Below are 27,370 nucleotides of genomic sequence, written 5' to 3' on the forward strand. Positions count from 1 at the left end.
ATCGGTAACAGAATCCGTATCTCATAGACCGCACCCGAGTTCTCACCAACTTTCGCGTTCATCCCCAGCATCGCGCACCGCTGTCCAGCGACGACGCCTGCATCAGAGAGCCCTCCTCGCGTCAGTGCATCATACCCAACATTGTTGGGCGACGCATTAGTCGACGTCGAAGTGGTTCTGCAATCTCTCTTGCTCACCTAGCATGGACGGAGTATGTTAACCCCCCGTGTCATCCCTTCTGCCTCATCTTCATTCTCTCCCCTCCCTTCCCCCCCCCCCAAAAAAAACCCAAAACCCCAAAACATAAAATCCTGGCCTTCGTGTCTGCCCTTCTAGACACTTCGTCCAGACTTGGCAAGAGCGTAAGAGAACAGAACAAAGAAAACACCCGAACTCTTCCGTGCCCTACGGCATCAGAGGACAACGGAGTCGCAGCTTGCTTCGTCGCCAGGAAGGCAACCAACAAGTGCAAGCAAAGACGCACGGCCGTTGCCCTCGCTGATTCGCCTGGGTCTTGAGAGTGGGGGCTGTCGTTGGTGCTCAAGAGTCTCCCGAGTCCAGAACCGCTTTGCCGCTCCCCCAACTGGGCCTGCTCCCCACCTCAAATCCTTGCCCCATCTGAACTTCTGAAGCATCTGCCTTTTTGGCTTTTCCCTTGCCTTCTTGGGTCCATCATTCCATCTCCATTTCTCGCCATTGCCTGGCGCCTTGTTCCTCCCAGCATCTCCGTTATCCGCCCGGATTTTCCTCCCTTACCCCATCCATTCGTTCATCTACGGAGTATTTGGCACAAGAAAATTGTTTCTCAGGCATCATCTCTCGCTGACGCCCATATCTGTCGTTACAGTCGCATCCCTGGCCATTCGCGATGCCGTCAGGCAACCCCAACGACAAGCCACAGAAGCCTAAGAGCTCCGGCTTTTCGAGCGCCAACAACCTCCTACCTAATAAGAACATCTGGAACACAACGACCTACCAGCCAGGCCACGCGAGAGGTCCATCTCTCAACTCCAAAGGTATGTCCACTGAGAACCCCCAGAACATCGCGTCTCCCAGCAGCTCACGATGGAAGAATCCACCGATAACGGTGCCAATGTTATCCACGCCAACAACGATGCCAGCGTCTGGCCCGGTTATCCTTGGAACGACGAGTCCGCCCGATCACCAAACACATCACCGAACCGCACGCGTGACGGCGGGCTGCCTAGAGGCTCAGCCTTCGGCAACGGCGCAGACTCCCACTCTGCCGTTGGCTTCAAGAACGGACTCAATGGTGCGAAGAATGGCTTCCAGGATGGTTCCATGTCGCGCCAGAAGCGCCCATCTCGCGACACGTCCTACCTTGAGTCCCTCGGATCCTTTTCTTCTTCGCGAGACCCGGGCGCGCAGCCACCGAGGCAGTCTCAACCCTCTCAGGGCTACCCCGATCTATACAATGGCCGCAGCCATGGCCATACTCACAGCAATTCATTCCAGTCACAGCGTCCAATGAGTAACAGCTCCGTATCTTTGACCCACAAGGCGGCCAACAGCCGCGCCTTCAACATCAACAAGCAGATTGACGAAGAGCTGCCGATGGCCTTCAACAGACATGTCGCGGTCGATCACGGCGCCTCGGGCTCGGGAATCATGGAACAGCCGCCTCAGTCTTTCCAATTCAATCCTGGTTCGCAGCCCTTTGGCGACACTGGTGGATCGAGACTCGCCAACGGACATGATGTCCAGGTCGACTCGCTGACGAACAAGTTCTCTGCCATGAAGCGGCCCTCCGTGGATAGAGCTTCCCCAGCCCCATCTTCGTACCGTCTTGACACTAGCAACAGCCCCAGTGCTTACGCGCCCCCTTCAGACATTTGGACCAGCCGATCCTCTTCCAGGGACCCGAGGACGACCGATGCAGAGCGGCGGGGATCAACGCAGAGCTTTGCTCCAACCTACGCTCACCCATTCTACCCTACGCAATATCCATACCCAAACATGGGGCAACCGTTTGCTCCGAACTATGGCGACGCCTATCACCAAGGATTCCGGCACCACATGCTGCCTAATTTCCCGATGTCATTCCCCGCCGGGTATCCTCTGGGCGGAACTATACCACCTATCCGACCAGCAGCCGACCATGACCCAACCCGGAGCCTGCGGAGTGCTGTTCTGGAAGAATATAAAAACAACAAGAACAAGAAGTGGGATCTCAAAGACTTTTACAACCACATGGTTGAGTTCAGCGGCGACCAGCACGGCTCACGGTTCATCCAAATGAAGCTTGAGACGGCCAATAGTGATGAAAAAGACCAAGTGTTTCGCGAGATAGAGCCCAACGCTATGCAGCTGATGAAGGATGTGTTTGGCAACTACGTGGTCCAGAAGTTCTTTGAGCACGGCAACCAAATGCAAAAGAAGATGCTGGCTGAGAAGATCAAGTCCAAGATGGTTGATCTCTCACTTCAGGTTTACGCCTGCCGTGTGGTCCAAAAGGTGCGTATCAACTAGCTGCATGCCGGCCAAGTCATGATGGCTAACTCTGAACACAGGCACTCGAGCATGTCCTTGTTGAGCAGCAGCTCGAGTTGGTCAAGGAACTACAACCTGAGACTGTTCGAGTCATGACGGACCAGAATGGGAACCATGTAATCCAGAAGATTATCGGGCTCTTAGACAGAAAGCACCTTGGCTTCATGATGAATGCCCTCCGGGGGCAGGTCATGGTGCTCTCCAATCACCAATATGGCTGCCGTGTGGTGCAGAGGATGATGGATTTTGGAACTGAAGACGACAACGACGCCATTATTGCCGAGCTACGGCCCTCTGCCCACCTTCTCCTACCGGATCAGTACGGTAACTATGTGGCCCAGCACATTATTGTGCGAGGCAAATTTGAGGACCGACTGAGGATGGTCAGCCTGGTCCTGGACCAACTCGTCGATCTTTGCAAGCACAAGTTCGCCTCCAACGTCGTGGAGACATGCATCATCCATGGTGTTCCGGAGCTCAGGACCATGATTCGTCAGCGATTCGAGCAGGTGGGAAGCGATGGAACCAGCGTCCTCCAGCAGCTCATGCGAGACAGTTACGGGAACTATGTAATCCGTAAGTACACCCCCAAGCACCTCGCAACCTTGAGCCGTTACTGACATTGAAGCAGAGAAGATGGCCACGTTCCTCACCGGCGATGAGCAAACAGCCTTTGTCGAGCAGATCAAGCCGCTTTTCTACACCCTTAAAAAGAATGGCAACTCACGACAGATCATCGCGATGGAGAAGATGCTCGACCTGCATTCTCGTGGCGAACTAACGCCTGACGCTAAGCAGTATGGGGAATTGGCACCTGTCGCCCCGGCGCCTGGAGTGACCAAACCCAGCGACGTGCAGAGCAATCCTGCCGCCAGGGGCCTGGGCACCGTCGACGGAGCTGGCGCAGCCATGGACGGGGCTGCCAATGGTAGCCAGTAGGGTAGGGTGGCCTATTGAGCGAGATGCTGGCTCGACTTGACAGCAAACGCGCATGTCTACAAGCCGCCTCCAACAGGACCCAACCTTTCACGAACACATTGTCTATACGGGAGATGGCCCATGAAGGCCGGGCCTCCCCGAATACTCTCTGATGCACGATACTGGTATTCTTCATACTCACATTCTAATCAACGCCCGCGGCCGGGACGGGTTTTCCATTCATTCTCCCGGGGAACCGAAGCAAATGCGTCAACGGATGAGCATCGTACACGGAGTTGGAAGTTCTCGACAAGACAGGAGAGGTTGATATTTTGCTTTTGCCGTACACAGTTAGTACATTTTCATCGGTATTGGTATTGGTTGGTAATGGGTCTATTGGGCCTGTCAAAGGTACAAAAGGGAAACAAAAGGTTCAGATTCGGAGGGCACAAGTGATACATTTATTTTCCTTTGGAACCACGGCCAGTGGTTTGGCGGGTACTAATAACATGGCGAGAACGGGGAAAAGGACGGTTGTTAGGTGCGCTTTGGATGGACTGCGGAAAGGGGGACCGGGCATGGGATCACGGAAGCGAAACAAGACAGCCAGCGACATGATCTCCTGCACAAAACAGGGTCTAGATAGCGACTGTGGATAGAGTATAGAGAGTACCCTTTTCCGTGACTACGTCCGTGCTACGGAGTACAATCATTTTATTATTATTATTATTATTATTATTATATTATTAGCGAGTGTACGTCGCACTACTAAGTACCGATACTGCTGCCACTATCCGCACTAGTGCTAAATGTACATGTACATGGGACCTCGGCAGATATCCGGTGTGGTTCTGATCGGCATGACGCCCACGTGGGGACTCTAACCTTCATTGAGTCCGGTTCCCTCAACATTCAACCCCAATCAGCCAGCTTGGCTTGTTCAACCTCCTCTCTCCCCCACCGAACCAGAAACCAGATCCACGACGACGACGAAGACTTAGACTTTGACAGAAACTCGTCACATACAGCGCCTATGAACTCGCCAAGCTGGTGAACCAACGCTGTCCTGGCATCAACTGCCACTCACATCCGCCTCGTCGATGCGGTCATGTCCCCAGCGAGGAGCAGCAGGTTGGCTGTGCTTGGCTGGCACGCCCTGATCACGACGACAAGGGCGAACATTGAGCCGACACGACGGCTAGTCGTCGGACGAGCCGCCGCCGTCCACACCATCCCCCCGAAACGCAATAGCTCCTTTGCGCCGAGGCACGGCAAGGGCGTTGAGCCCGCCGCCGCAGACGCAGAGCAGGCCCCGTCGGAAAAGCCGCCGTCGAAGATTCCAGAGGAAAAGAACAACACTGTCAAGAGCGTGGTTAAAACGGAGGATCAGGGTACTTTCGAATTCGCGGCCGCGGGCGTGAGACACAACCGGGCGAAGGGAGGCCGCGGCCCCGCGGAACCGACGGCCGAAGCGCCACAGCAGCAGGAACAGGTGATCAAGGAGCACGGCGGACCGCTCGATGAGGTGCTCCATGTAGAACCACCCCGGCCCAAGGCGCGGCAGCTCCCACACATGTCGCCGCCGCTATACGTGCACCACTTTGACAGCTACTCGCTCGTCAAGGAGCTGCAGGATGGGGGATACTCGGAGGCACAGGCCATTGAGGCCATGAAGGGCATCCGGGCGCTGCTGGCGCAGAACCTCGATGTGGCGCAGGAGAGCCTCGTCAGCAAGAGTGACGTCGAGAACGTGAGGGGCCATCTTCTAAGAATGTGCGTCTGGTGTGTGTGTATCTGGCTAACGCGGCGAGTAGGAGACATATCTGTTCAATGCGGCGTGCTCGGAGCTGCGACAGGAGATCAAGAACAACCGGCGGCTCCAGGATGAGCAGATCCGGCAGCAGAGGACGCACCTCCAGCACGAGGTCGACATACTCACGCAGTCGCTGAACCAGGAGGTGTTGACGCTCAATGACAACGTGCGGGGCATGTTCAACGACAGGAAGATGACCGTCCGCGAGGAGCAAAAGACAGCCGATAGCGCGGTATGTTCAGAGAAACCTATCTTGAATGACATCTGCTAACTCAGTGGCACAAACAGGTCCAGCAAATCAACTACAAGATCAGCACGAGCCTAGTCAGCGACTCCAAGTCGGAGATTGAAGGGGTGCGGTGGATCCTAATCCGTCGGTCGGCGCTGGGCATCTTCTTCATGGCGATGCTGACGCTGGGCACGGTGCGGTACGCGACATACCTGCTTAACGAGCGGCAGAAGGAGGCGGACCGCAAGAAGGAGGAGGCGCAGACTCTGCGCAGGGACGCGGGCAAGAAGGACCACTCGTCGGCCGCGGATGCAGCGGCGATTCTGGCGGCGAACTGAGGCTGAGGCCGTTGTCCGGTAATAGAGTAGTAGACCTTGCTTCTGGCGTTGGGTAACTGGTGATACCCTGGGACGGATAATAAGATATTCATAGACCAGATAGAAGGTATCCCTATCATACAAATACACTTGCTTTCTTTTTCAGTTCATTTTTATGCGTCAGATTGCCTTGCCATTGCAGAATGTAGAGGGGAAAATGCCACCAAATAGCAAGTGTCTAACTAGAGTAAATAAGGCTCTTTCCAACAACGTGGATCTCGTCAGCCCAATGTAGATCTTGCAAGGCCAAGACTCGTGCAGCAAGCCACGCTCCCACGTTGAATGCCCGCATCCCCGCATCACGTGCAGATAGCAACCACAACCATCATGATATCAGCAGCGCGTGTCTCCTTATCAGCGCGACGCAACTTCAACCACCACCCACCACCATCATCCCATCACAACCCGACCTCAATCCTCCACCACCACAGGCCCAACCCTCACAATGGCTACCGAGGCCCAACCCCCGAGGGACCCGGACCCCGACACCCAGCAGGACGCACCGCAAGAACCCGACCAGCCCCAAGTCACCCCAGGCCCCCGCGCCGCCCGCTTCAACGACCTCTACGGCCAGGCCCTCAACCACACCCTCGGCAAGCTCGCCTGGGACAACCTCGCAACTTGCTACCCGACCATCGCCCAGCGCGCCGAGCCCGTACTCCGCCAGGTCCAGGCCCAGATGGTCGGCAAGCTTGGCGACAAGTGCGCCCGCGAGTTCGACAACATCCTCTCCGCCCGCGCCGTCGTCCCCAAGCTTAACGAGCTGGAGGCGCTGATTGCCGACGCCACTGCGCGGAAGAATGAGTCCTCGGACGAGGAAGATCCCATTCCGTGCGTCCCCCTTATCCCCTCACCCTCTTCCCCCTGCCCCTTTGACTGCGCGCTGACAAGAATTCGAACAATATTTAGCCCGCACCTCCTCCCCCCAGACCGCATCCTCGCCGCCCACCTCAACCCCGCGCTCGCCTCCCACCGCTCCCAGCTCAACGCGCGCCTGCAGACGACGCAGTCGCAAAACGCCCTGCTGCACGACGAGGTGCGCCGGCAGCGCGACGAGATCGACGCGCTGATCGGCAGGCTCGAGGCCGCCGCGGGGGACGTGCGGGGCGCCAACGCCGCGCTGGCCGGGCTGGTGGAGCAGCTCGCTGCCGAGGCTCGGGAGGGCAAGGCTGCTGTCGAGAGCCTGGGGGGCACTGCTGCAGAGGGGCGAGGGGAGAAGGTGGTGGGGGAAGAGAGTGTATGAGCGGGAGCAACTTGTGGGAAGCTTCTCTGGAAATTGCTCTTTCCAGTCGCGGATATACGGGCGTTTGTCTTGAGCTGATGATATTAGGCATGAGTTGGACATTGGGTTATGGAGTCGGGCTGCCCGCGCAGGGCAATGAATGATACCACGGTTTGATTTTTTGTTCATCTACATTGGTCTAGACTTGTATGTACTACACTATCACGACTCACAAAAGTCACGCGTAGTCTCAGAGAGTTCCTTTCGGCTGGTTCAAGTCTGGATTTGCTCCAAATTGCCCAGTGGGCGCTATGTAATTTCCAGTGCCTTGCGTATATACAGCATCTGCGGTTGCGAACCGCTCAAGGCAGATGTTAGAAAGAGGATGTAAAACAACATGAAGAATGGAAAAAAACTCCGCCCCATGATCAAAGGCTGTTCCCGTCGCCCCATGTATGTTTGCAATATGCTTTCCTAACCCAAAATGCGCCACAAATGCACCGACAAGCCAATGCACGCACCACCTAGCCGTTGCAATGCCCCCGTACAGCCCGTCTCCTCTCGCTCAAGGAAAAATCTTGTGTTGCCCAAAATGACGCTGGTGATGTGCTCCCGGTGAGCCTTGACACCCGGCAAGTGGGTATATCCAGTCATGAATTCCGTGTCGTAAGAGGCCCCGATGAGATGCTCCCATCCAAGCCGTCGTCGTAAATGATAATAATGAAAATGGCAGCAACCCCGTCGCCATGAGGCACAGCCCCTCTAAATGCGCATGTTTTCTGTATGAATGACCTGCCAAGGCCCAAAATAGTCCACCTCTCCATACGCCGGCGGCAGAACCCGCACCATCCGACCAGTGGTCCAGTCGACGTACCACTTCTTTCCTTGTCTGATGATGTAGTTGGATTTTCGGGGGCTCCGGAAGAGGAGGTTACTGTAGCAAAGCTTGGCGTACAATAAGTCATGTGCGCTGGACCACCGATGCTCAGGCACCCATTTCCCTGAGTGTGGGTCGACACCAATATTGGGGTATGACGACGTGCTCAGACGGTGCGTGGGTTCAAGGCGTGGGACAGACGATACCGGCTCGCCGATATCCCCGTCGTCGCCGTCGTCGCCGTCATCTTCTTCGTTATCCTCCGGGTATGGAGCTGCTCGGAGGCTACCGTCATCCCCTACTTCATCTGTCCCTGGCGGTGATCGTGGAGGTTGGGCGTCGGCCTGGTACAGTATTGGAAGAGGATCCGGGGATGATGAGCGCCGTCGGAGAAACCTTGGACTCGAGTTTTCGCCTAGAGGTGCTCCGGATGGATCGCCAAATGGATTCTCCGATCCAGTCTCCTGTGATGAGTCTCGTTGCAAAGGCTGGGCCATCGCGAGCCCTCCATGGGCAGGGTTTATGCTCCGAAACCACTGCACACGCTGCATTCGTGGGATGGACATATCCCGGGGGAAATCGCGGTCATCAATGGGCAAGGCCACATCGATCGCCGCAAAGAGGCTCTCCAACCACTTGTTAAATGTGCTCAGCTCAATGCACGATAACAGAAATTGATCTGTCTCGGCTCGTATGCGGATGACGTAGCGACGCCTACACCAAGTTGTGAAGGTTAGCCATCGCCGCCTTTTAATTCAGAGACCACAACTGTACCCCTTGAGGAGGCTCTCGAAAGTGGAGATGGAACTCACTTCTTGTAGTCAGCCGCAATACCAGCGTCAGCGTAAAGTAGGCTGTACGACTTCTCCAACTTTGATTTGCGCATCCAAGGCGGGTTATCCGGGCTGATAGTAGGGCCATCCCGCGTCCCCCACGTCCTGTTCTTCTTAACTGTGTAGAGGTTCAAAGCGGTACCAGTGAGAGTAACAAAGGTCGTATGCCAGCGACGGTCTTCTGCTCTCTTGGTCGTATCCTCGATCTCGTGTTTCTTCATGAAAATCCCTTCAAGGTCGATAGAGCTCGAGTAAGCGGGAAGGGCTTCCGGCATCTCTAGAATCCGGTTGACCCCGTCATTGCTGCTGAGGCTCGGGCCTGTGGCGCTCCTGCTCTTGTCTTTATCCTTGTCTTTGTCCTTGTCTTTGTCCTTGTCTTTGTCCTTGTCTTTGTCCTTGCCTTTGTCCTTGCCCTTGTCCTTGCCCTTGTCCCTGCCCTTGTCCCTCCCCTTGACCTTCATCTTGAATTTGCTCTTGCCCTTGCTCTTGCTCTTGTCTTTGCCTTCTTCTTCATCCTTTCCGCGAACCTCGGGGTTCACTGCCTTGGGTGCGTCGTCATGCTGAAGCTTGGGGTCCTCGACCTGATATGGCGGGGGACGTGAGGGCCGACGTGGGGCCTCTGTCATAACTCGTTGATAGTATAGATCCTCATCCATAGACAGGCGCCGCCGAACGGTCGCCGCCGGCGGAGAGGACATCGTCGGAGGTCCATGGGGAAGGACCGACTGGCCGCGGGGGTCCATGATGGGGTGGGAGGGCCGGCTTATATGCAGGTGGGTTTGTGCCGGGTACGGCAACCTGGGGACCGGAGGCAGCGGAGGATCGGTCGGTCGGTCTGCCTGTGGGCTCGACTCGCTCGGACTAAATGGGACCTGACGCTTAGGTTGGTGTCAGAGAACGAACCACGGCAAGACACCAACTCGGTCCGGGAGTTGGCGTCAAGCGCGGACAGCGAAGCGAGCGAGTCGAGGTGAGGAGAAGACTGTCATCTAGCGTCGGAGACGTGGGAGACGGAAGACGTCTCGGTCATTCGAGTCTCCGCTGATGGAGTCACCCCAAAGCGTCGTATCATAGCGACCCGCTCGGGGGCATGGTGAGGAGGGTCGCAGAGGAAGTCGCAAGGCGAAAAGGTAAAGCGAAAGGACCGGTTGATGGCCCGGGTGAACACCGGGGTGCGCACGAGTACTTGGTTGGCAGCCAAGGACCAATGTTGGAGTCGTGATGGGCTCTGACGGGTCTTTTGTCTAGCGCGCGTGAGACACCGGCGAGGTCCGAGCCAAGACGGCGGCGATTAGAGTGCTAATTGGCAGCGAACAAGAAGGTTTCAGAAGGGGCCGCACGGAAATGCACGTTAACAAGACAAGAGTAAAAAAGAAAAGGCGGGTGATGCAGAGAGCGAGGTGTGAAAGAGGTGTGAAATGGGGGAGTGGAAGTGCGATCGGCACAGCTGAGCCGCTCACGCGCCTGGGAGCCTCAAAAGGACTGCGAGTGCCGTGGAAGCCGGGGAGAACGAGTTAGAGGGCCGCGCGAAAATGTGCGCAGGTGGCCAGCAGGGGCGTACGGATACAGAGTGACAGCAGACAGACAGGCGAGTCGACGACTGTACCCAGGCCGCTAGTATAGGTAACCGAACCAGCGGTGCCGATCCGTGGAGATGGAGACATTTGGGACAATACGGAGTTAGCGACGGAGTCGAGGGAGAGTAGCGTGAGGTGAGGTCGCATCAACGCTGGCGCCAACGGGACGCCCCATGCACTGGCCACAACTCAAAGGCACTTTCCGCGACCAGCGCGTTTCTGGAGCTCTTTCCCGGCGTTGCATGTCCCCAAAAGGCCCAAAAGATCCCCAAGGCATGCACGGTAGGGCCCACTAGTCTGTTCTGGGTAGGTGCCAGGCATCCGCACCTGCTGCAGCATCGCGACAAGCCACGGGGGAGAGGGGCACTGTGACCACGCCCTGGGCAGGTACGACCCCCAGCTCCGTATAAACCGGAAGACACGGCATTCATACTTGATCCCATACCCGAATGTCGCTGTAATCGACGTTTTGAATTGAATCCTTTGCAAGTAAGGCGCGAGTACGGATACAGCCGCATTATAGTGGTTCCTGCCTCCGTGCTGCTCCATAGTCGTCGGTACTCGTACTAATACTAGTATGATTATGTATGTGTTCCACCTCCGTTCCACAGTATCGACATCCGTATTGCCGACATGTACGAGTAATAGTATCCGCACATACCGATGACTGGGCTCGATGGCTTGATGGCTTGATGGCTTGATGGCTTGATGGCTTGATGGCCGCCGAGTCTAAAACGTCTCGCCGTTGGATTCAGCTCGCCGCCTCGTACCCTTCGGCTTCGGATTCAGAAGTTCACGCTCACGCACCCACGCCCTTTGCATGAGCAGCATCCACAGCGTGACAAACAGAATCCACCCCAAACGACAAAAATGATTTTGCTTCCTTCTGATGCAATGAATCATCAACATTTATTACTTCACTCGTACATACCCGTCCTCGCGGCTCGGCGTGGCCAGCCAACCAGAGGGCAAAAATCGCAGCATCAGAGAACAGGGTGCGACAGCAAGGCTGAAGGCATCATCTTGTTGAGCTCCTGATCAAATGACTGATGACCAGGGCGAGCGAAGCATAACGCACCACAGGTTGGTGAGCCAGCCTGTGAAAGGGCCGGAGGTGAGACCACCCGGAACTTTTGTGACGTGGGACTTTGGCACCTTTGAAGCGCTCGGTCCCACAAACGGGGGCAATCCTTGCGACCCCTGCTCGGCCAGATTCGAGATCGATTTTCTGCCCACGCCGCTGCCAAGCCTCCTCGAACTTTTGGTCCGAACATTTGCAGGTACAGATTTACGTAGTATTATGTATTACAACCACAAATACTATCCTCACGTGGCGCCATGGAAAGAACTTCGGACCACGTTGCGTCGAGAATTACAACCGGAGCGACCTTTGTCTCCGTCCGTCCGACGGGCCAGCAGTCAAGTGATCTGGCCCCTGAGCCGTCTGTCCCCTGAGCATGGCCAAATAATAATAATAATAATAATAATAATCTCTGTTCAGACTCCCCATTAGTCTATCCCTACTTGCGGCCCTTAAAGCCGATCGTCCACGGGCCCCGACGTGTCGTCTCCCATGTCTCTCTCACGTCCCAAAGCTCCGCAACGCCCGTCGTTTGACGTTTAACGTCTGACATATGTCCCCTGACGTTTGACACTGGACATGAACATCATCCCCCTTTTAACTACGTGCTCTTCCCCCGGGTCCCTACAGCGCTTCCGGACCTCCTTGCGCACACCCCAGCTTGAAACCTCGGAATCGTTGGCGGCCGAGAAGGCCTGCCCGGGCTTCGAAACAACGTCCTGCCCGTCTTGGCATCGGGTCCCCGGGGCGGGGCCAGCTCATCAAGGTTCCCGTACCCGATGCCATGATCCATCCTCCGACTCAGCCACGCCCACGAACCCGGGGCGTTGGGCCGTTGGCCAACTTGACTGAGCTCACATCCTGATTCCCACCGCCAAATGCCCTTTTGTCACAGCAAAAGGTCCCCCCATGGCAAGCCTGGACAGTCTAGACTAGCAGACTAATAAAATCTACTCCCCAAATGCCGTGCCGATCGCCATTCCTTCCCGCCTGTCCCGGCAAGCCACATTCGCCCGTCACCACCAATCCCCCCCTGGCCGTTGGGCCTCAACTGCAAAACCCCCCCGCGGCGTCTCAAACTCAGGTAAAACTCAGGTGGTCCGAGCCCGTGATCGCTCTCTCTCACTCTCTCTTCTTTCCCCAAATCCGAAGCCCTCCCTGACGGAAGATCGGCACACCCATGCGGCATGTCGCATGACTTGGCATCTGCCGTTGCAGAGAGAGAAGGGAGGGGGGGGCCGCCGAGTCGCCCGACAACCCCATTTGCTGATCGCCTGAACCTGCCATGCACCCTACGCTCGCCCTCCACTTCCATCCAGACAACTTGCAAGTGCTGCCGAAAGGGCATCCCTGTCAGAAAGAAGAAGGTGGTAGTATTGAATGCTACAAAAAGTACAAATTACGGATATTATATGTAATAATACCAGCACTCTGCCCGACTCCGAGCCTCCTGCGAGGCCCTTGGCTGAGAGACTCCCTTGTCAATCGGCCTCCTTCTCCTGCACGTATCCCGATTTCTCAAGTCCCGACAGGCACGAGTCGACGAGACCCGTCAACAATTGGCCCTCGGAACTTCCGTGCGATGCATTTCACTAATGCGCTGCAGTGATGACGCGATATTAGACCGCCAGAAAGTCCCCGAGTGGCACCAGGCAATATAAACCCCGACATGACCAGATGAACCTTACGAGAATGTGCATCATTATCAGCCTTTTAAATCCATTACTGGAGTGTCCATTGTATGCGGCAAGTGTAACAGCATGCGTTAAGTATACACGAGTTTTTGGTCCTTTTGGTCCTTCCAACTCCCCTGCCTTTATCCCTATCCGGCCCCCAATGCTATGGTACATGCCTCGTCGCCCGCTGCTTGCCGGAAGCACAATACGCCTGCCTCCCTCGTTCACTTCCTTTCCCTTCCCTTTACCTCCCCCTAATCACCAATACCGCCGTCCGCCTCCAAGTGCTGGTCATGCGAACACTCGGCATCCTGGATACTTCCTGAGGAGGAGGCTCCATCAGAGTCCCAGTCTAAGCTGGGCTGTCTTGGCCGAATGCAATGTGAACAAAAAAAACACGGTGAAGAAAAGAACAAGAATCGAAGATGAAAAAAGGCAATGTGGCTCCCGCCAAACTCCAGATACCATGCTCCCATCGCTGCATCTTAATCTCTTTTTAAAGGGCCAATCTGTAACTGGGCACATTGCGCGCAGATCATATTGGACGGCACGAGTGAATGTCGGACTGCCATCGTCGGCGAGATGGTAGCAAAAGATGCATTTATCCCTCGAGATGGCCCGTGATATCTTTGGAGACCTTGGTCACTCGATATCACTCTTAGGCGTTGGCAGCCTGGGCACCGCCGCGGCCACGCGGAGCACCTCGACCGCGGTTCTGTCCAGAAAAGTTGCCCCGGGAGCCGCCCTGTCCGCCGGCGCGGTTGCCATCGAAACCACCACGGCCGCGCTGGGCGCCTCCACGGCCACCACTGCCGTAGTTGCTACCGCCGTAGGCAGTAGACTTAGGACGACGCTGCTCGACGATGATCTGCTCGCCGTTGACCACATGGGGGTTCGAGTTCAAAGCAGCATTGTATCCCTCGGTAGTCTTATACTCGACAAAAGCGCAGTTCTGGGTAATCGTTAGTTAACCGCGTATCACATAAGAAGTCCCCATAGGGTATATTCAACATACCTTCTGGCGGTTGATGTCAAAGTACGCAAGCTCTCCATGGGCCTCAAGGGCCTTCTTAAGGTCCGCATCCTGCACCTTCTCCGTCACGTACTTAACATAGCCAAGAGTACCTTCCTTCTCAGCTGGGGCCGCGGAGATAGACTGCGGGCGGTTCTGTCGCTTAGAGTCCGCGCCCGCCGTCTGCCATCCTGCAGTATCCTTAGGAGCAGATGCTTCAGCAGTGGGTGCCGGGGCACTGGCCTGGGCAGCGGCAGCGGCCGGGGCAGGGGCGGGGGCAGGGGCGGGAGCCCGGTTCTGGTTCTGGGCGGGAGGAGTGGCAGTCTTGGGCAGAGGGACGACCGGGCGAGGGCCAGCAGCAGCCGCAGCGCGGCTAGCCCAGGTCATGGGCTTAAGAGGGGCAGCAGGCTCCGCAGGAGCGGCTTCAGCAGGCACGGGCTTAGCAACAGGGGAGGGGCTGGGGTCCTTGGGCTTCTCCGACTCCTTAGCATCCTCCTCAGCCAGCTCTTCAACGGTAGCGTCAGGGTCGGCGACGGGAGCCTCAACCTTGGCGGGCTCGGGGGCATCAATAACTGGCACCACAGAACCGTTGGTGGCCGGAACCTCCTCGGAGGCGGCAGTTTCCTCCAGCTTCTCGTCAACAACCTCGGTGTCCAATTCGGTTGGCTCCTCGTTCTTGGTGACCTCGGGGGCCGCGGCAGGCTCCGACTCAGCGGGAGCAACGGCAGGGACATCAGCATTAGGCCTATCAGCCGAGATCTCGGCAGCGGTCTCGGCAACCTCGTCGCTCTCGTCGTCGATATATCGCAGAATATCGTTCAGAACAAAGTAGCCAGAAGGCTGCTGGGCCAGAACAAACGTCTGGACAAACTTCTTGGGCTCGCCGGTCTTGCTGGAGACCTCGCCAATGACCTGAATGACGATGCCATCGAAAGAAGCCTGAGAATCGACGTTGGAGACGCGGACCTTGGAGTCCTGGAAATCGAGCTGCTTAATGCGCTCCTGAATGGCCTGTGACGATTAGGGTTAGCAATTCGGTCCCTCATCATGTGATTTAGTGAATCAAACACACCTGACGTCCGACAGAGACGTTGGCAACCTCAGCCTCGACTCCGCTGACGAACTGAGAGCGCTTGCCGTAGAAGAGCTGTATTGAGTTAGCTGGAATAATCCTGCATCGCGAGCAACTCGAAGACTTACGTGGAGCTTCTCGGGCGACTTGCTCAGGGTGGTGTAGTACTGCTCGACAAAGTACCAACCAACCTCATCCTTGGAGAGATCATTGCTGGCGCCAGACGCGTTGGCGGGGTCGATAGACGCAGGGGTAGCGGTGAACTGGTCGGCGGAGCCCTTGTACTGCTCCTGGTGGGCAAAGTTACCGTTGGTGGCCATTTCTGCTTCTGGGCTCCGCGGGGCCGGATATCGAGGGGCGGCTCTGGTGGAGGAAGAGAGGAAGTGCCAAGAGAGGTGTGGCGACAGCAGCAGAGGATTCGGCCGTCGCGTGCGTAGAGCCGGGGGAGATGGGCAGCAAGTGCAAGTGAGGCGTGGGGAGCTTCAAGTCTCTTAGAGTCGCAGTCGGAGATTTGGACGTCGGAATCGGGGTCCAAAAAGAGCGATGGGGGGATAGTGCGCGAGAAGAAAGGGCACTGAGTTGTTGATGACAAACGGGGTGGCGCGTGTGCGGATATGTACGAGGAAGAGAGAAGATATGGGACAAGTGGTTCGTAGTTCGGGAGATGAGAAGAGGAGGAGTATTAGAATCACGCAGGGGTGACGACTCGGGATGAGCGCAGTAGAGGTGGTGATGGGGAGGGTGGAAACGTTTGGAATGTTGGAGCAACGAGGTCAAATATGGGGACGAGAAAAAATAACAACCCAGTTGGACGATTGGCTTCTGGGTGCTCGTGTTGGAGGTGTGTGGCCCGTGCGCTACTGCTACTAATAGGTAATAGTGGTGACTTGTGCGGCGCTCAGAGTGCCCAAAGCCACCCAAGGGCCAAGGGCATTTACCAGCAACGGGCCACTACACTCCAGTGTGCCAAAATAAGCTCTCCCTCCACCAACAATCATCAAAGCGTAAATAAGGGCAAGAAGGTTACTGCGTGTCACCTGCCTTACATCTAGATATATATGTTTGTAGACAGCCACCGGCAATTGCCTCCAACTCTGGATCAGTCCAACCAGATGCAGGGCAGATCATGAGATGAATGCAGATCTTCTGTACCCGACTCTGGGGTATCAGAATCGCTATCCGTTGATCGGCTACAGCATCAGGATCTTGATAGCCATGCACAGCACATTTCCTAAGCTATATAGAGGTTCTCTACGAGATATTCACCCCATTGAAGGCTGGGATGCCCAAAGTTGGGTTCACTCACTCGGTGAGTCGGTGAGATCCCCACACTGCACTGCTCCTGTTGCTGGCTCAATCTGGTTGTCTGGGCTGTTGGTCTCGGTGAGCCACTGCGGGGCAGCCACCGCCGGCCACCACTGCCCAAAAAAATTCAGGGCCGTTCCTCGAATTTTTTTTTACAATCTTATCAGCAGCGCCTTCTCTCGCAGGGACCAAAGCAAACCACCAGCCAACCCCACGCCCAAACCCGCTACAATTTTCATACAACTCCCTCCTCTGCACTCCCGACAGACGCCGTATATACCCCATTGAAAGGAATCAAGAACCAAATCCGCCAAGATGCCCAAGTCGAAGCGCGCAAAGGTGGTCCACATGACCCAGGTCGCCAAAAAGACCCGCGAGCAGAAGGACCAGCTTTTCGAGAACATCCGCGGAGCCATCCCCGAGTACCAGCACTGCTTCGTCTTCAGCGTCGATAACATGCGCAACAACCACCTCAAGGACGTCCGCCGCGAGCTGTCAGACAGCCGGTAAGATCCCGCTACCTCCATCCCCCCCTTCTCTCTTGCCGCAGGGTGCTGACAGAGATGCGACGCAGCGTCTTCTTCGGCAAGACCAAGCTCATGGCTCGCGCCCTCGGCCAGTCCCCCTCTGAGGCCGCCGCCCCCGGCATTGAGGACCTCACGCAGTACCTGTCCGGCACAGTTGGCCTGCTCCTGACCAATCGCCCCGTCGAGTCCGTCCTCGACTATCTCAACTCCTTCGCCCCCGTCGACTTTGCCCGCGCTGGCGTTCCCGCCACCCGCGACTTCACCATCCCCACGGGTATTATCTATGCCACCGCCGGCGAGGTGCCCACCGAACATGACGTGCCCCTCGAGCACTCCATTGAGCCCGAGCTACGCAGGCTGGGCGTCCCCACCAGGATGGTCAAGGGCAAGGTTGTCCTGGGCGAGGAGACCGGCGATGGCGAGGGCTACAGGGTCTGCAAGGAGGGCGAGGTGCTGGACTCGAGGCAGACAAGGCTGCTGAAGCTGTTTGGTGCCTGCCTGAGTGAGTTCAAGATCAATGTCGTAGCGTAAGTTTTCCCGCTCTCTTCCTTATTCGGGGCTGGTACTAAACTTGCTATAGTTACTGGAGCGCGGCAACTGGCGAGATCACAGAAGTGAACCCTGACGCCATGGACGCCGAGTAAATGTCGATTATTGCAGCATCATGGATATAAGGATGTCGGCAGTGGCCCGACGGGACTCATCTGTTAGATATGACTGATACCAGCGTGGATTACATGGGATCTCGGCGTTGGGGTTTTAAAAGGTTTGGGAACCGGAGGGCAGTGGATTTCTTGAGGTAGACGCCCCCGAAATGAATGGATTTTCCACGGAGAGCGTTTTCACGTAGCATATCATGGTCATATTCGTACAGTTATTCCCTCCGCTTGCTTGAGCATAGGTCACGGCCCCCTATTGAGACTCTGCGGTGATTACTAACTAGTAGGTCACAGCTTACCTCTGACCTTACCATTCTGCCGTGGACTGAGAGCTATCCACGATCGACTTTTGAGCCTGCCTCTTGAAGTCCTTGATAGTGTACAAACAAACGAGAGATTACTTCCAACTCCGTTACCTCGTGAGACGGCCGGAACTTTCATGCTGACCAAAGAAAATGAGAAGCTGCTGATCGAGTTGAATCCAGGGGGTGTGCATGTGCTCTATGGGAGTCGATACGTATTGCTTCGGGCGGTGCTTGATGAGGCCGGGGTAGCAGACGGGTTTCGGCAAGTGGCCGCGCTTCAGATATATAAAGGTTGTATGCAAAGGCTTCGTAGGTTCTGCTTACCCGTTTGCGGAACTCGGGGCGGAGTCGGGCTAAAAAGGAGGTGCTAGGAGACCTGACAACCCACCAGATATCCAGACGGCGAGGCTTAGTTGCGGCGGAAGTGTGCGTATCAGATTTATTAGTAGCGGCGGATTTTGCGTGATTCGTCGTAGCCGCCACCCTCGTAGCCTCGCTTTCGGCTGTCGTCCCGAGGAGGACGGTCGTAGTCGCGGTCGCGGTCACGCTCACGATCGCGGTACCCACCACCACCCTCGCGGCGGCCGCCGATGGGTTCCATGTTGCTCCCGGTGCGTCGGTTGTTGTCACGGTCCCCGAATCGACCGCCATCACGGCCACCACCGCGATAGTCACGTCGGTCGTCACGTCTGTCCTCAAATGAGCGTCCGCCGTCGCGATCATACCCACCACCGGAGAAGTGTCGGTCCCCGTTTCTACGATCGAAGCCGGGACCGGAAGGTGCGCCGCTAGGTGTGCCGAAGCCGTTTCGGTCGTCCCGTCCACCAAAGCCCTCTCGTCGGAACCCACCGCGACCTCCGAAGCCGCCACGGAAACCACCACGGCCACGGCCGCCGTCGAAACCCTTAAATCCTCCACGGTAACCGCCACCGTAGCCGCCAGCCGGGGCCCGTGACGACATAGCCTTGGTGTAACCACGGCCGCCCAGGCCGCCCCCAAGTCTACGGGGTAGCCAGGACTTGACAGTACGGCCTCGCTCAACGTCAACCTTGACGTTGCGGTCCTTAATACGAATACCATCGGAAGACTCCAGAGCCGCTACTCATGTTTGCGCCACCGGGCGCACGTGTCAGTAAAGCTTACCCATGATGGAGCTCGATGTTTGAGGATGAGGAAAACAGAATAGAGCAGAGACAGGCATGCTTGAGGGCCCTTTGTGTCTCGCAGTCCAAGCTCGGAGAGGGCAAGCTTGAGGGCCACATCTCCGGGGCATGTTCCATAAAAGCCTATATAAAGCTGCTGTGGTAGGAATGTTGGGGGGGGGGGTTGGAAGGGAAGATATTTACCTCTCATGTCTTTTTCGCGTTCAAAGACAACAAATGCGTATCCCCGATGGGGCTTCTTCTTCTTGTTGGGCTTCTCATGTGCATGAGTGTCCTTGACAATCCGAATCTGTGGCGGGTCAGTAGTATTCACAGGACGGTCCAGCTTGAGATCATACACGTTCGATGGGGCCGAATCGCCCAAACTCCCGCTCCAGGTCGCGCTCATCAGCTTCGTAGCTGAGGCGAGCCACGATGATCGTCTTGAAGGCATCGCCACGGATGTTGGGGTCCTCATTAGGCTTGTCTAAACGAACAATGGTAGTCAGCAAGCATGGTCGCATTAGAGTCCCGCCGTTGTCGCCTCACAAATCTTGGGGGCATCATTGCGCAGCTGCTCCACGGCGGCCTTCTTCTCTAGCTTCTTCCGGTCGCGAGCCTGCAGCCAGCTCTCTGTGGGCGTGTACGCGTCTGTCTCCTTGTACTTCTGTAGCTCGGGGAGGAAAGCAGCCACGCCACCGACGGTCGCGGTCTTGCGCTTCTCGGGCGCGTAGTCCGGATGTTCGAGGAATCGCAGGGGGGGGCGCGCCGCGAAGAGCGCGAGCAGCTGTGGCGGTAGCTTGTCCGTCATCGCAGCGACTGCAAGGGCATCAGCCTGCTCCTTAGTTGACGAGGCAGATTGTGATCCAGGTAACGAGGCTGTACCTGGGGCAGATGATTGATGGAGGTGAGTAGATCGTGAGGGAAAGAACTTGGGTGCCCGTCTGGCCTTAGCGCGTTGATCGGCTGGGGATGGTTCAGCCGGCGTTCACCCGCAGTTCCTCGCTGGGAATTTTCGCCAACCCGCGCGACCGACCGCCCAAGATGCTCTCCTTGCTCCCCGTCGGATCATGAATTTGTCGATTGACGCGGCCAAGCAAACATGACCGTCAAGGGTTTACGAGCCATCGCCAACGGCCAGGTAATTATTCTACTACCCCGCTTGACTGCAACGCCTATACTAACCAAGCGTACATAGAACGGCGTTGGCGCGTTCATCCTCCAATGCAAGAAGATGGATCTACATTATTGCGACTGGGCTGGTAGCTCCAGGGGTATGAAGTAAGTTGTTCCCAGGCCTCGGAGGACTTGTCGTTCGGGTTTGTGCTAATTCACCTGCAGCGGCTTCATCAAGTCCCTCCTCCCCAAGTTCGCCGCCGCCAACCCCCAGATCGAGTTCTCCGTCTCCCCCCGGCCGGGCAAGCACCCCGTCATCACCGGCCACTACATCAACGGGCGCACAAAGCCCATCTGCGTCCGTAACCTGTCACCCTATGAGATCCTGCAAAAGATTGAGCTGCTGCGGGACGCGAGCGGAGAGAAGCTGAAGCGCGCGAACAAGGCCGTGACAAGCAAGCAGGCCAGCGTGAGAGGCATCTGGTCGCCGTACCACGGCAAGGGGATGGTTGTGTAAATACCGCAGCTGTGTCTGTCAGGATGCCATGTACGAACATCATGTACAATTTATCTTTTTTTTTTCATTTACATCAGGAAGCATTCACCTGGCATTGGTGGCAACATAAGAAAATTACAAATGATACCATCACATCGTTTTATTTCCAGATCTTCTTCATGATTAACTAGGAGTAGGCTTTCGCTTCCTTTATCGCCTGTGAAGTGTTTACTGCTTCTTGCAGTTGACGATGTCGATGACTATCACGGTGTTAGCTTGAGGACCAAGAGGGCGGGGTTAAAAGGGGATAGATGAAAGGCAGGCTGCTTACAGGCAGGCTTAAGAGAAGCACCGCCGACGAGGAAGCCATCAATGTCGGGCTGCTTGCTGAGCTCGCCGCAGTTCTTTTCGTTGACGCTGCCGCCGTACAGGATGCGGGTCTCGTCGGCGACTTTGTCGCTGACGGACGTCTTGAGCCAGTCGCGGATGGCCTTGTGGACCTCCTGGGCCTGCTCGGTGGTGGCGACCTTGCCGGTGCCAATGGCCCAGATGGGCTCGTAGGCAATGACAATCTTGCTCCAGTCGGAGATGTGGGACTTGAGGGACTCGAGCTGCTTGCTGACAACCTCGATGGTTTTCCCAGCCTCGCGTTCCTCGAGGCTCTCGCCGCAGCACCAGATAACGCTGATGCCGTTGTCGGTGGCGTACTTGGTCTTGAGGGAGACGGTCTCGTCCGACTCCTTGAGGATGGTGCGACGCTCGGAGTGGCCCAGGATGGTCCAGTTGATGCCAGCGTCCTTGAGCTGCTCGACAGAGATCTCACCGGTGTAGGCACCGTTAGGCTTGTCGAAGACGTTCTGAGAGGCGACCTCGATGTTCTTGTTCAGGGTCTCGCGGACGAGCTGGAGGTAGAGGTAGGGAGGGGAGACAACGACCTCTTGCAAAGGAGTTGCCTCGTCAGTTGAACAGCTCTGTAACGCCGAGTCGAGGGGGGAAACGAACCAACATCAGAGTCGAGAGAGGCATTGTTCAGGTTCTTGACAATCTCCTTGATGGACGAGGCAGTCCCGTTCCTGAGGTAGAAAGTATCAGCATGGAGGACCCCGACAATCAAACTAGACGAGCGTGGGGTGGGCTGAACTGGGCGGCTGGCGGTGGTGGGTGGAGGGGTTCTTCGTACATCTTGAAGTTGCCGCCGACAAAGAACTTGCGAGCCATGATGGGCAATTAATTGAGTGAGTAATTTGAGAGGTTTGGAGGAAAATGAGAGATACTGTTGCCTAAGAAAGCTCTATGGTGGTTGATAGATTTAAGTCAAGTGTGGTCGCAAAAGTAGCTCAACCTTGGGAGAACACCGCTCCTGATGGAGGGGCAGGTGGGCGGGTGCCTGTACCTTGGCTGTCCCACGTCGTTCCCACGTCTACTTTTTTTTTTTTTTTTTAACTTCCGTACTAAATAATAATATATTAAGTACTAGTAAGCATATTCCTCATATCTATTGATAGTCTAACAGGGAGATCCATTCCTTTCTTGTTCTGTACTAGGTCACATTTCTTCGCATTAATACTCACTCTCGGTACTACTCTGTTGGAGGTGGTAATTAGCACGGAAGCTAGAGCTCCCCGCTCCCGCTGGTAGGCTCATACAAATCAACAGCCTAAGAATCGCAGCTTCACCCGACCCGACTACGCGAAGTATTAACCCGGCTTCTCCCTCGATTCATCCAATCCTTCCCGATCCAATGCACCTTAGCCGAATGCACCACCATCTCTTCGCATGCCAAGATACCGAGGCAATTCCAACAAGTATGAGCAAAACAGCGTATATCGCTTGATAATTAGACTGCGTCGTGGTTAAGCCCTTCTCTACTCGGTGTCGCCTCTAGGGTAAGTTCCCTGTTGAACAAACTTAGTGAAATATAATCCTTGGCAGGTATCGATGAAGCAAGGTGGAGCCCGAGTGAGAACAACCGATCTGAATTCAAAAAAAAAAAAGTAACCTAGAAATCATGACTATCCGTCAATCCTTATCTGCTACTCCTAGAAACGTCACTTGGACTGTCCCGGTGGTGCTTCCTCCCATCTCTGTTCCCTTCGCCGTCAATTTATCTCATCCACATCAGATTCCTCCTTCCACCCTCCTTCTCATATTTGGTGGGATCCAACACTAATCCTCAAGACATCGCCTCTACTCGCCCGGAGTGGCGTGTCTTTTGCCGTGGCACATGGCCACCCGCCCACCCCCCTTGAATATCTCATGGTCCGGCTTGGTGGTCCATGTGTGGTGCGTCGATCCCTATTCTGGGGACGGGGTGTCCTGGCCGCTGATCCTATCGTCGCCTTGTCAGGCGGGTTGGATTTAGCGCGGCTCTGGAACGGGTCGCTACAATGTTCCACTTCCGTATCCGTGCGCTTGCACTGTCCAGAGTGCGTTCCTCGGTAGCAGACAGGAAACTATCCCTCGTTCCACGCGGTGGATCCGTCGTTACGTCCATCCTTAACATCAAATAAACCCGTTCAACCAGTGGAGACAAATCCCATATGGGCGGGCGCCGTCAGAATATCCGTCCGAGACATGGAGTTGAGTTCCGTGCTCATCTGGGTCATCATGGACAGGCATTTCTGCATCTCTCCGATTTGCTGGATGGTGCGGGGATCCGTTGGCTTGAGGCACTTGGCCATCTCCTCTAGCGCCTTGCGGCGGTCCATCCATTGCTCTAGGAGGGGCTTGGCGACGGGCACCTTCGTCTCCTTGGCGGGTATGCTCTTTTGGGATGCCTTGCGGCTCGAGCTGGTCTGAGACTCGGAGACATCCGTCTTGCGCTTCCGTCCCTTGCTGGATTGCTGGACAGGGGGGTTTCCGGGCGGGGACCCACCGGCACTTCCATGGTCGTTGTGGACACGCTTCATGTGGTCCTTGAGGTTCCACTGGCGGGGAAATCCGTTGCCCGGGACGCCACGCTCGCAGCCTTCATACTGGCAGAGGAATGGCTTGTCGCCGTGACCATGAAGGCCATGTGCCTCGCGCTCATGGCGGAGGAGACAGGCGGTGGAGGAGAACCGAGCCCCCTCGCATGCGTCAGCCTTGCACCGGTACGGCTTCAGGTGAGAGTCAACAAATTTGCTGGTCAAGTTAGCAACCACTCAGGCGCACAAGGGGACCTTGGAATATCAACTTACTCGTAGTTGCACTTGAGCTTCTCGGGCTTGTGGTTGCATGATGGGTCGTCTTCCCAGGGGCAGTGGAACAGGCCATCCTCCCTTGGCATGGCGTTCTTGTACAGATCATGGTTCCTGGCTGTCTCTCCTTCGCGGCGGTTGCTCAGGGCTGGCGGCAAGGTCATGCTGTCCGGGAGGGAAGGAAGCCCTGGGATCCCGGCCCCATTCATGTCCTCACACTTCACCTGGCCGTTGCTGAACTCGATACTAAGGGGGGTCATGGTGAGTACGTGCTGCGCCTTGATGGTGTACAAATATGGACTTACTTGGGAGACTGGCAAGAAATTTCGGGCGAAGAGTTTGGAGGGCTGATTGGCTGCTGAGTCTGCAGCCAGCGATCGTCAATGGCCGCGGGAGATGATGTCCGGGAGATGGAGCAGGGGAAACTCCAGGAATTGGGGGAGCCATTGTCCGGGATGGCATCAGGCCCAAACTGCGTCTGGGATGGAACAACATGCAGAGGACTAGGGTCAGAGACGGCAAAGGGGCCATTGACGGCATCCAGTCCGGTGCTAAGCGGGTAGCTAGGCCAATACACTTGTGGCAGGGCAGCACTAGCATCCTCCAGAAGCAAACAGGAATCGGCTCCAACCATGGTTCCGGTAGCTTGGGATCCATTCCGGAAAGCTGAAGCATTACCTCTGATGCCCATGCTGGACAATTGTGATGACTGTGATAGCGAAGATCGGGTTGATCTGCTAGAGTCCATGCGCGACATGGGATGTCCGCCTGACACAGGGGTGAGCCCGGCGGCTGCCCAGGCGCTCTCAGTGCCACGGGAGCGGTCCAGTCTTGATCCTCTGGGAGTGGTCTGGCCAGATGTGATAATGTACTCCTCGGCTTCTCCTGAGTGGGACGACCCGTTGTCCGGGAAGTCCTGGAAATTTTGTGACGCTTCCGTCGCGCCCCACGACGAACCATTCAGGAGGTCCGTCGAGGGTTCTGTTTGAGAGAAATACAATCCGGCAGTATGCATGGACTGGGGGAAGCTATAGTCGCTATTTAGGTTAGTGTGCTGTTCTCCACTAATTCAATTGTTTCAACGTGACAAAAAGAAAAGCCTTCAGCTCGAGTCAACTTTGATACTATGGGACCGGTTAGTGAGGTTCACGAGAATATTGGGCGGAGGAATCTCTACAGACCTAGCTGGGCACAACAACACGTGCACTCTGAAAAACATGAACTTGCAATCCGGTGGCAGCCATGGGTGAGGTGAGATTGAGGGAAAATGACACGAGTCAAAGGTCCATATCCGGGCTTGTCGGCTAGGCGCTCCATGGTGTTGAAGTATCAGTCGCATAAAACATTTGGCGGTAATCCTGTGTCGAAGAAAAAACAACGAAAATCATGAAAATTCCATGCAAGAAATAGCTGGCCGTAACCACAGTCGATCCCTGGGTCCAACATGCATTGAAAAACAATCAATCCATGGGCTCGAAATCCAGCCACATAAAACGGAAAGTCCAGCGAACATGCAATGGCCCGGTTCAAAGATACGTTGATCCATTCCGTTTGCGGTTGCGTTCAATCAATTCGATTGCGTGGACGGATGTCCATGTGTTTATCCAGTTTGCGGGAAGTGATGCCATAGCTTAGATTCAAAGCGGGCGGTGCCCTGTCTGAAATCAGGCTCAATACAGCAAAGTCCTTGGGTCGTGTAAGTCCTGTGATTGTTGCCTGGCTCGAGTTTGATCCGGGGAAAATCCATCCTAGAAAACCATTCCATAATCCACGGGAAAAGCACGCGGGTTCAGAAAAGACTTTATGGCAACATCCTTGGCTTGGGTTGAGACTGTTTGCTCTGAATCTGCAGTATCCGCAATATCGGGCGATACTTACCGGAAGCTTTCAAAATAGAATATTTCTTTTGCCATGTCGGGATAAGACATGTCCTTAGTGTGAACCCCTCCGGCTCCATGCCGGAAGTGTGAATTGAAAGCTCCTAGTCCTGGGGAATGTATCCTGGTGGAATCCTCGAGTCCGGAAGTCCAAGGCGGTTGCAGTTCAACAGAGAGAAGGAAAGACATGACATGAACGAGCACAGGATTTGAAATGCAGACAATCAGGAAAAGTAAGCAAAAAACAGTACCTGGAGAGCGACTGAACCTCATCGAGGTCGTTAGAATTGTAACCAGGCATGTTGGCCGGATGAACCATAACAAGGGCAATTGTCATTGTATCCTGGGCTGGACAGAGCAGATTGACTCTTGTGGTCCTTGAGACCAACTTGGGAGCACGGTCTGTTGTGAGTTCAAGCCAGGACCAGGGTATAAGCCGTGGGTTGTGTCGGTGTGGTTGCTCAGCAGACAAGTCCTTGGGATCCTCTGGGTTTGTCTTGGTTGTTCAAAGGAAAGGAAGGATTAGGCAGAGTTAGGAGGCAACGGCGGGTCGTATATTGGAAGAAGAGAGGCTGATCCGGTGTTGGGCAGGAATGTTGGGCAGAAAGAATGAGGAAGAAGAGCGGAACGTTGGGCAACGCAGGAAGATGAGGGTTTTATTGCTGCAGTCCGACGCGCCCAACGTGGGACCAAGCGAGGTCCTTGCAGCGTGTCGAATTACAGCTTTAGGAGGGCGGTCTGTGCCACGGACATGGCCGTCACAGTGGCCGCAGGACGGCAGACAAAGCAGGACTGCGCTGGCGGCCTGTCGAGGTGATTGATAGGTTCCTCTTGCAGGGGGACGGTTGTGGCAGGCTGCGACTGGTGGGATTCCTTGCACTTTCAGGAGAGCGCTGTGGGGTGCTGTGCAGGGCGATGGTCCTATCCCCTGCTCGAGACGCAAGCCGAGGATGATGGGCTGATGGACAACTCATCACTGCATTCTTGGCGCCAAAAGGAAGGACGATGGTGTGCTCGAGTCTGGCTCTCTGACGCTCCGTGCGCTTTTTTCTCCCAGCAAATGAAGCGGACGAGCGCGTCAAGGATGTTGGAGCCTTGCTTCGCTGGACGAAGGCCAGCCAGCAAATCTGCCCTCGAAGCTTCGATCAAAGGAACCTTGCCGTTGCAGAACGCGCCAGCTCAGAGCTGTGTCCCGTAAGTGCGATCTGATGGATCACCTGAGATTGGCAATTGCAAGCCCTGAGATGAGACACGACTGGGCCAACGGGTCGCCTTGCAGCGGTTGGCCGCATCAACTCGACGGGCGCCTCGTCGAACAAAGCATCGGAATCAAGTCGCCCTGCTGCAGCCTCCCAGGAGACGGGACAACTCATGGCGGCTGGCTTCTGTGTTTTTGGAGGATAGAGCCCTCTCATTGCTCATGTTAGAGCGGGGTAGAATGCTGTCTACAAGCCAGCTGTCTCAATCTGACCCTCGCGAGGCCTTTGTCGGCGAATGGAAACGACGATCACTCGATATGGCATGGCGGTGAGCTGCTTCGTGGCTAGGTGGGTGTCTCATGACCCA

General features: G+C 55.8%; 10 protein-coding genes across 10 annotated transcripts; 5 read left to right on the forward strand and 5 right to left on the reverse strand.

Moving 5' to 3' along the window:
* Positions 1–868: 868 nt before the first annotated feature.
* On the forward strand, positions 869–3,450 carry PUF3 (armadillo-type protein; the record flags this gene model as incomplete). Its single annotated transcript, XM_083190845.1, has 4 exons — positions 869–1,016; positions 1,040–2,475; positions 2,532–3,087; positions 3,143–3,450. The coding sequence occupies 4 exons, from the start codon at positions 869–871 to the stop codon at positions 3,448–3,450; spliced, it is 2,448 nt and encodes an 815-aa protein (XP_083054704.1).
* A 1,087-nt stretch (positions 3,451–4,537) lies between these two features.
* On the forward strand, positions 4,538–5,809 carry ACO1O0_001359 (CCDC90 family protein; the record flags this gene model as incomplete). Its single annotated transcript, XM_083190846.1, has 3 exons — positions 4,538–5,179; positions 5,244–5,474; positions 5,531–5,809. The coding sequence occupies 3 exons, from the start codon at positions 4,538–4,540 to the stop codon at positions 5,807–5,809; spliced, it is 1,152 nt and encodes a 383-aa protein (XP_083054705.1).
* A 484-nt stretch (positions 5,810–6,293) lies between these two features.
* ACO1O0_001360 (MIND complex subunit NNF1) lies at positions 6,294–7,091 on the forward strand (the record flags this gene model as incomplete). Its single annotated transcript, XM_083190847.1, has 2 exons — positions 6,294–6,679; positions 6,758–7,091. The coding sequence occupies 2 exons, from the start codon at positions 6,294–6,296 to the stop codon at positions 7,089–7,091; spliced, it is 720 nt and encodes a 239-aa protein (XP_083054706.1).
* Positions 7,092–7,832: 741 nt separating this feature from the next.
* Positions 7,833–9,523, reverse strand: ACO1O0_001361 (uncharacterized protein; the record flags this gene model as incomplete). The annotated part of the gene is made up of 2 exons (XM_083190848.1): positions 7,833–8,661; positions 8,760–9,523. The coding sequence occupies 2 exons, from the start codon at positions 9,521–9,523 to the stop codon at positions 7,833–7,835; spliced, it is 1,593 nt and encodes a 530-aa protein (XP_083054707.1).
* A 4,249-nt stretch (positions 9,524–13,772) lies between these two features.
* ACO1O0_001362 (nuclear transport factor 2 family protein) lies at positions 13,773–15,518 on the reverse strand (the record flags this gene model as incomplete). Its single annotated transcript, XM_083190849.1, has 4 exons — positions 13,773–14,066; positions 14,130–15,137; positions 15,199–15,273; positions 15,327–15,518. The coding sequence occupies 4 exons, from the start codon at positions 15,516–15,518 to the stop codon at positions 13,773–13,775; spliced, it is 1,569 nt and encodes a 522-aa protein (XP_083054708.1).
* Positions 15,519–16,818: 1,300 nt separating this feature from the next.
* MRT4 (ribosome assembly factor MRT4) lies at positions 16,819–17,674 on the forward strand (the record flags this gene model as incomplete). Its single annotated transcript, XM_083190850.1, has 3 exons — positions 16,819–17,009; positions 17,078–17,557; positions 17,611–17,674. The coding sequence occupies 3 exons, from the start codon at positions 16,819–16,821 to the stop codon at positions 17,672–17,674; spliced, it is 735 nt and encodes a 244-aa protein (XP_083054709.1).
* A 762-nt stretch (positions 17,675–18,436) lies between these two features.
* On the reverse strand, positions 18,437–19,947 carry ACO1O0_001364 (U1 small nuclear ribonucleoprotein of 70kDa MW N terminal-domain-containing protein; the record flags this gene model as incomplete). Its single annotated transcript, XM_083190851.1, has 4 exons — positions 18,437–19,092; positions 19,341–19,446; positions 19,496–19,623; positions 19,686–19,947. The coding sequence occupies 4 exons, from the start codon at positions 19,945–19,947 to the stop codon at positions 18,437–18,439; spliced, it is 1,152 nt and encodes a 383-aa protein (XP_083054710.1).
* A 291-nt stretch (positions 19,948–20,238) lies between these two features.
* On the forward strand, positions 20,239–20,769 carry MRPL51 (mitochondrial 54S ribosomal protein mL43; the record flags this gene model as incomplete). The annotated part of the gene is made up of 3 exons (XM_083190852.1): positions 20,239–20,277; positions 20,335–20,417; positions 20,478–20,769. 3 exons carry the CDS (start codon positions 20,239–20,241, stop codon positions 20,767–20,769), a joined length of 414 nt encoding a protein of 137 aa, XP_083054711.1.
* A 207-nt stretch (positions 20,770–20,976) lies between these two features.
* TPI1 (triose-phosphate isomerase TPI1) lies at positions 20,977–21,966 on the reverse strand (the record flags this gene model as incomplete). The annotated part of the gene is made up of 4 exons (XM_083190853.1): positions 20,977–21,008; positions 21,080–21,685; positions 21,751–21,821; positions 21,929–21,966. The coding sequence occupies 4 exons, from the start codon at positions 21,964–21,966 to the stop codon at positions 20,977–20,979; spliced, it is 747 nt and encodes a 248-aa protein (XP_083054712.1).
* Positions 21,967–23,264: 1,298 nt separating this feature from the next.
* Positions 23,265–24,942, reverse strand: ACO1O0_001367 (uncharacterized protein; the record flags this gene model as incomplete). The annotated part of the gene is made up of 3 exons (XM_083190854.1): positions 23,265–23,871; positions 23,928–24,173; positions 24,233–24,942. The coding sequence occupies 3 exons, from the start codon at positions 24,940–24,942 to the stop codon at positions 23,265–23,267; spliced, it is 1,563 nt and encodes a 520-aa protein (XP_083054713.1).
* Between the last annotated feature and the right edge of the window lie 2,428 nt (positions 24,943–27,370).

This window comes from Amphichorda felina (assembly GCF_050947745.1).
Source record: "Amphichorda felina strain 45539 chromosome Unknown scaffold_1, whole genome shotgun sequence".
NCBI classification, from domain to species: Eukaryota; Fungi; Ascomycota; class Sordariomycetes; order Hypocreales; family Bionectriaceae; genus Amphichorda; species Amphichorda felina.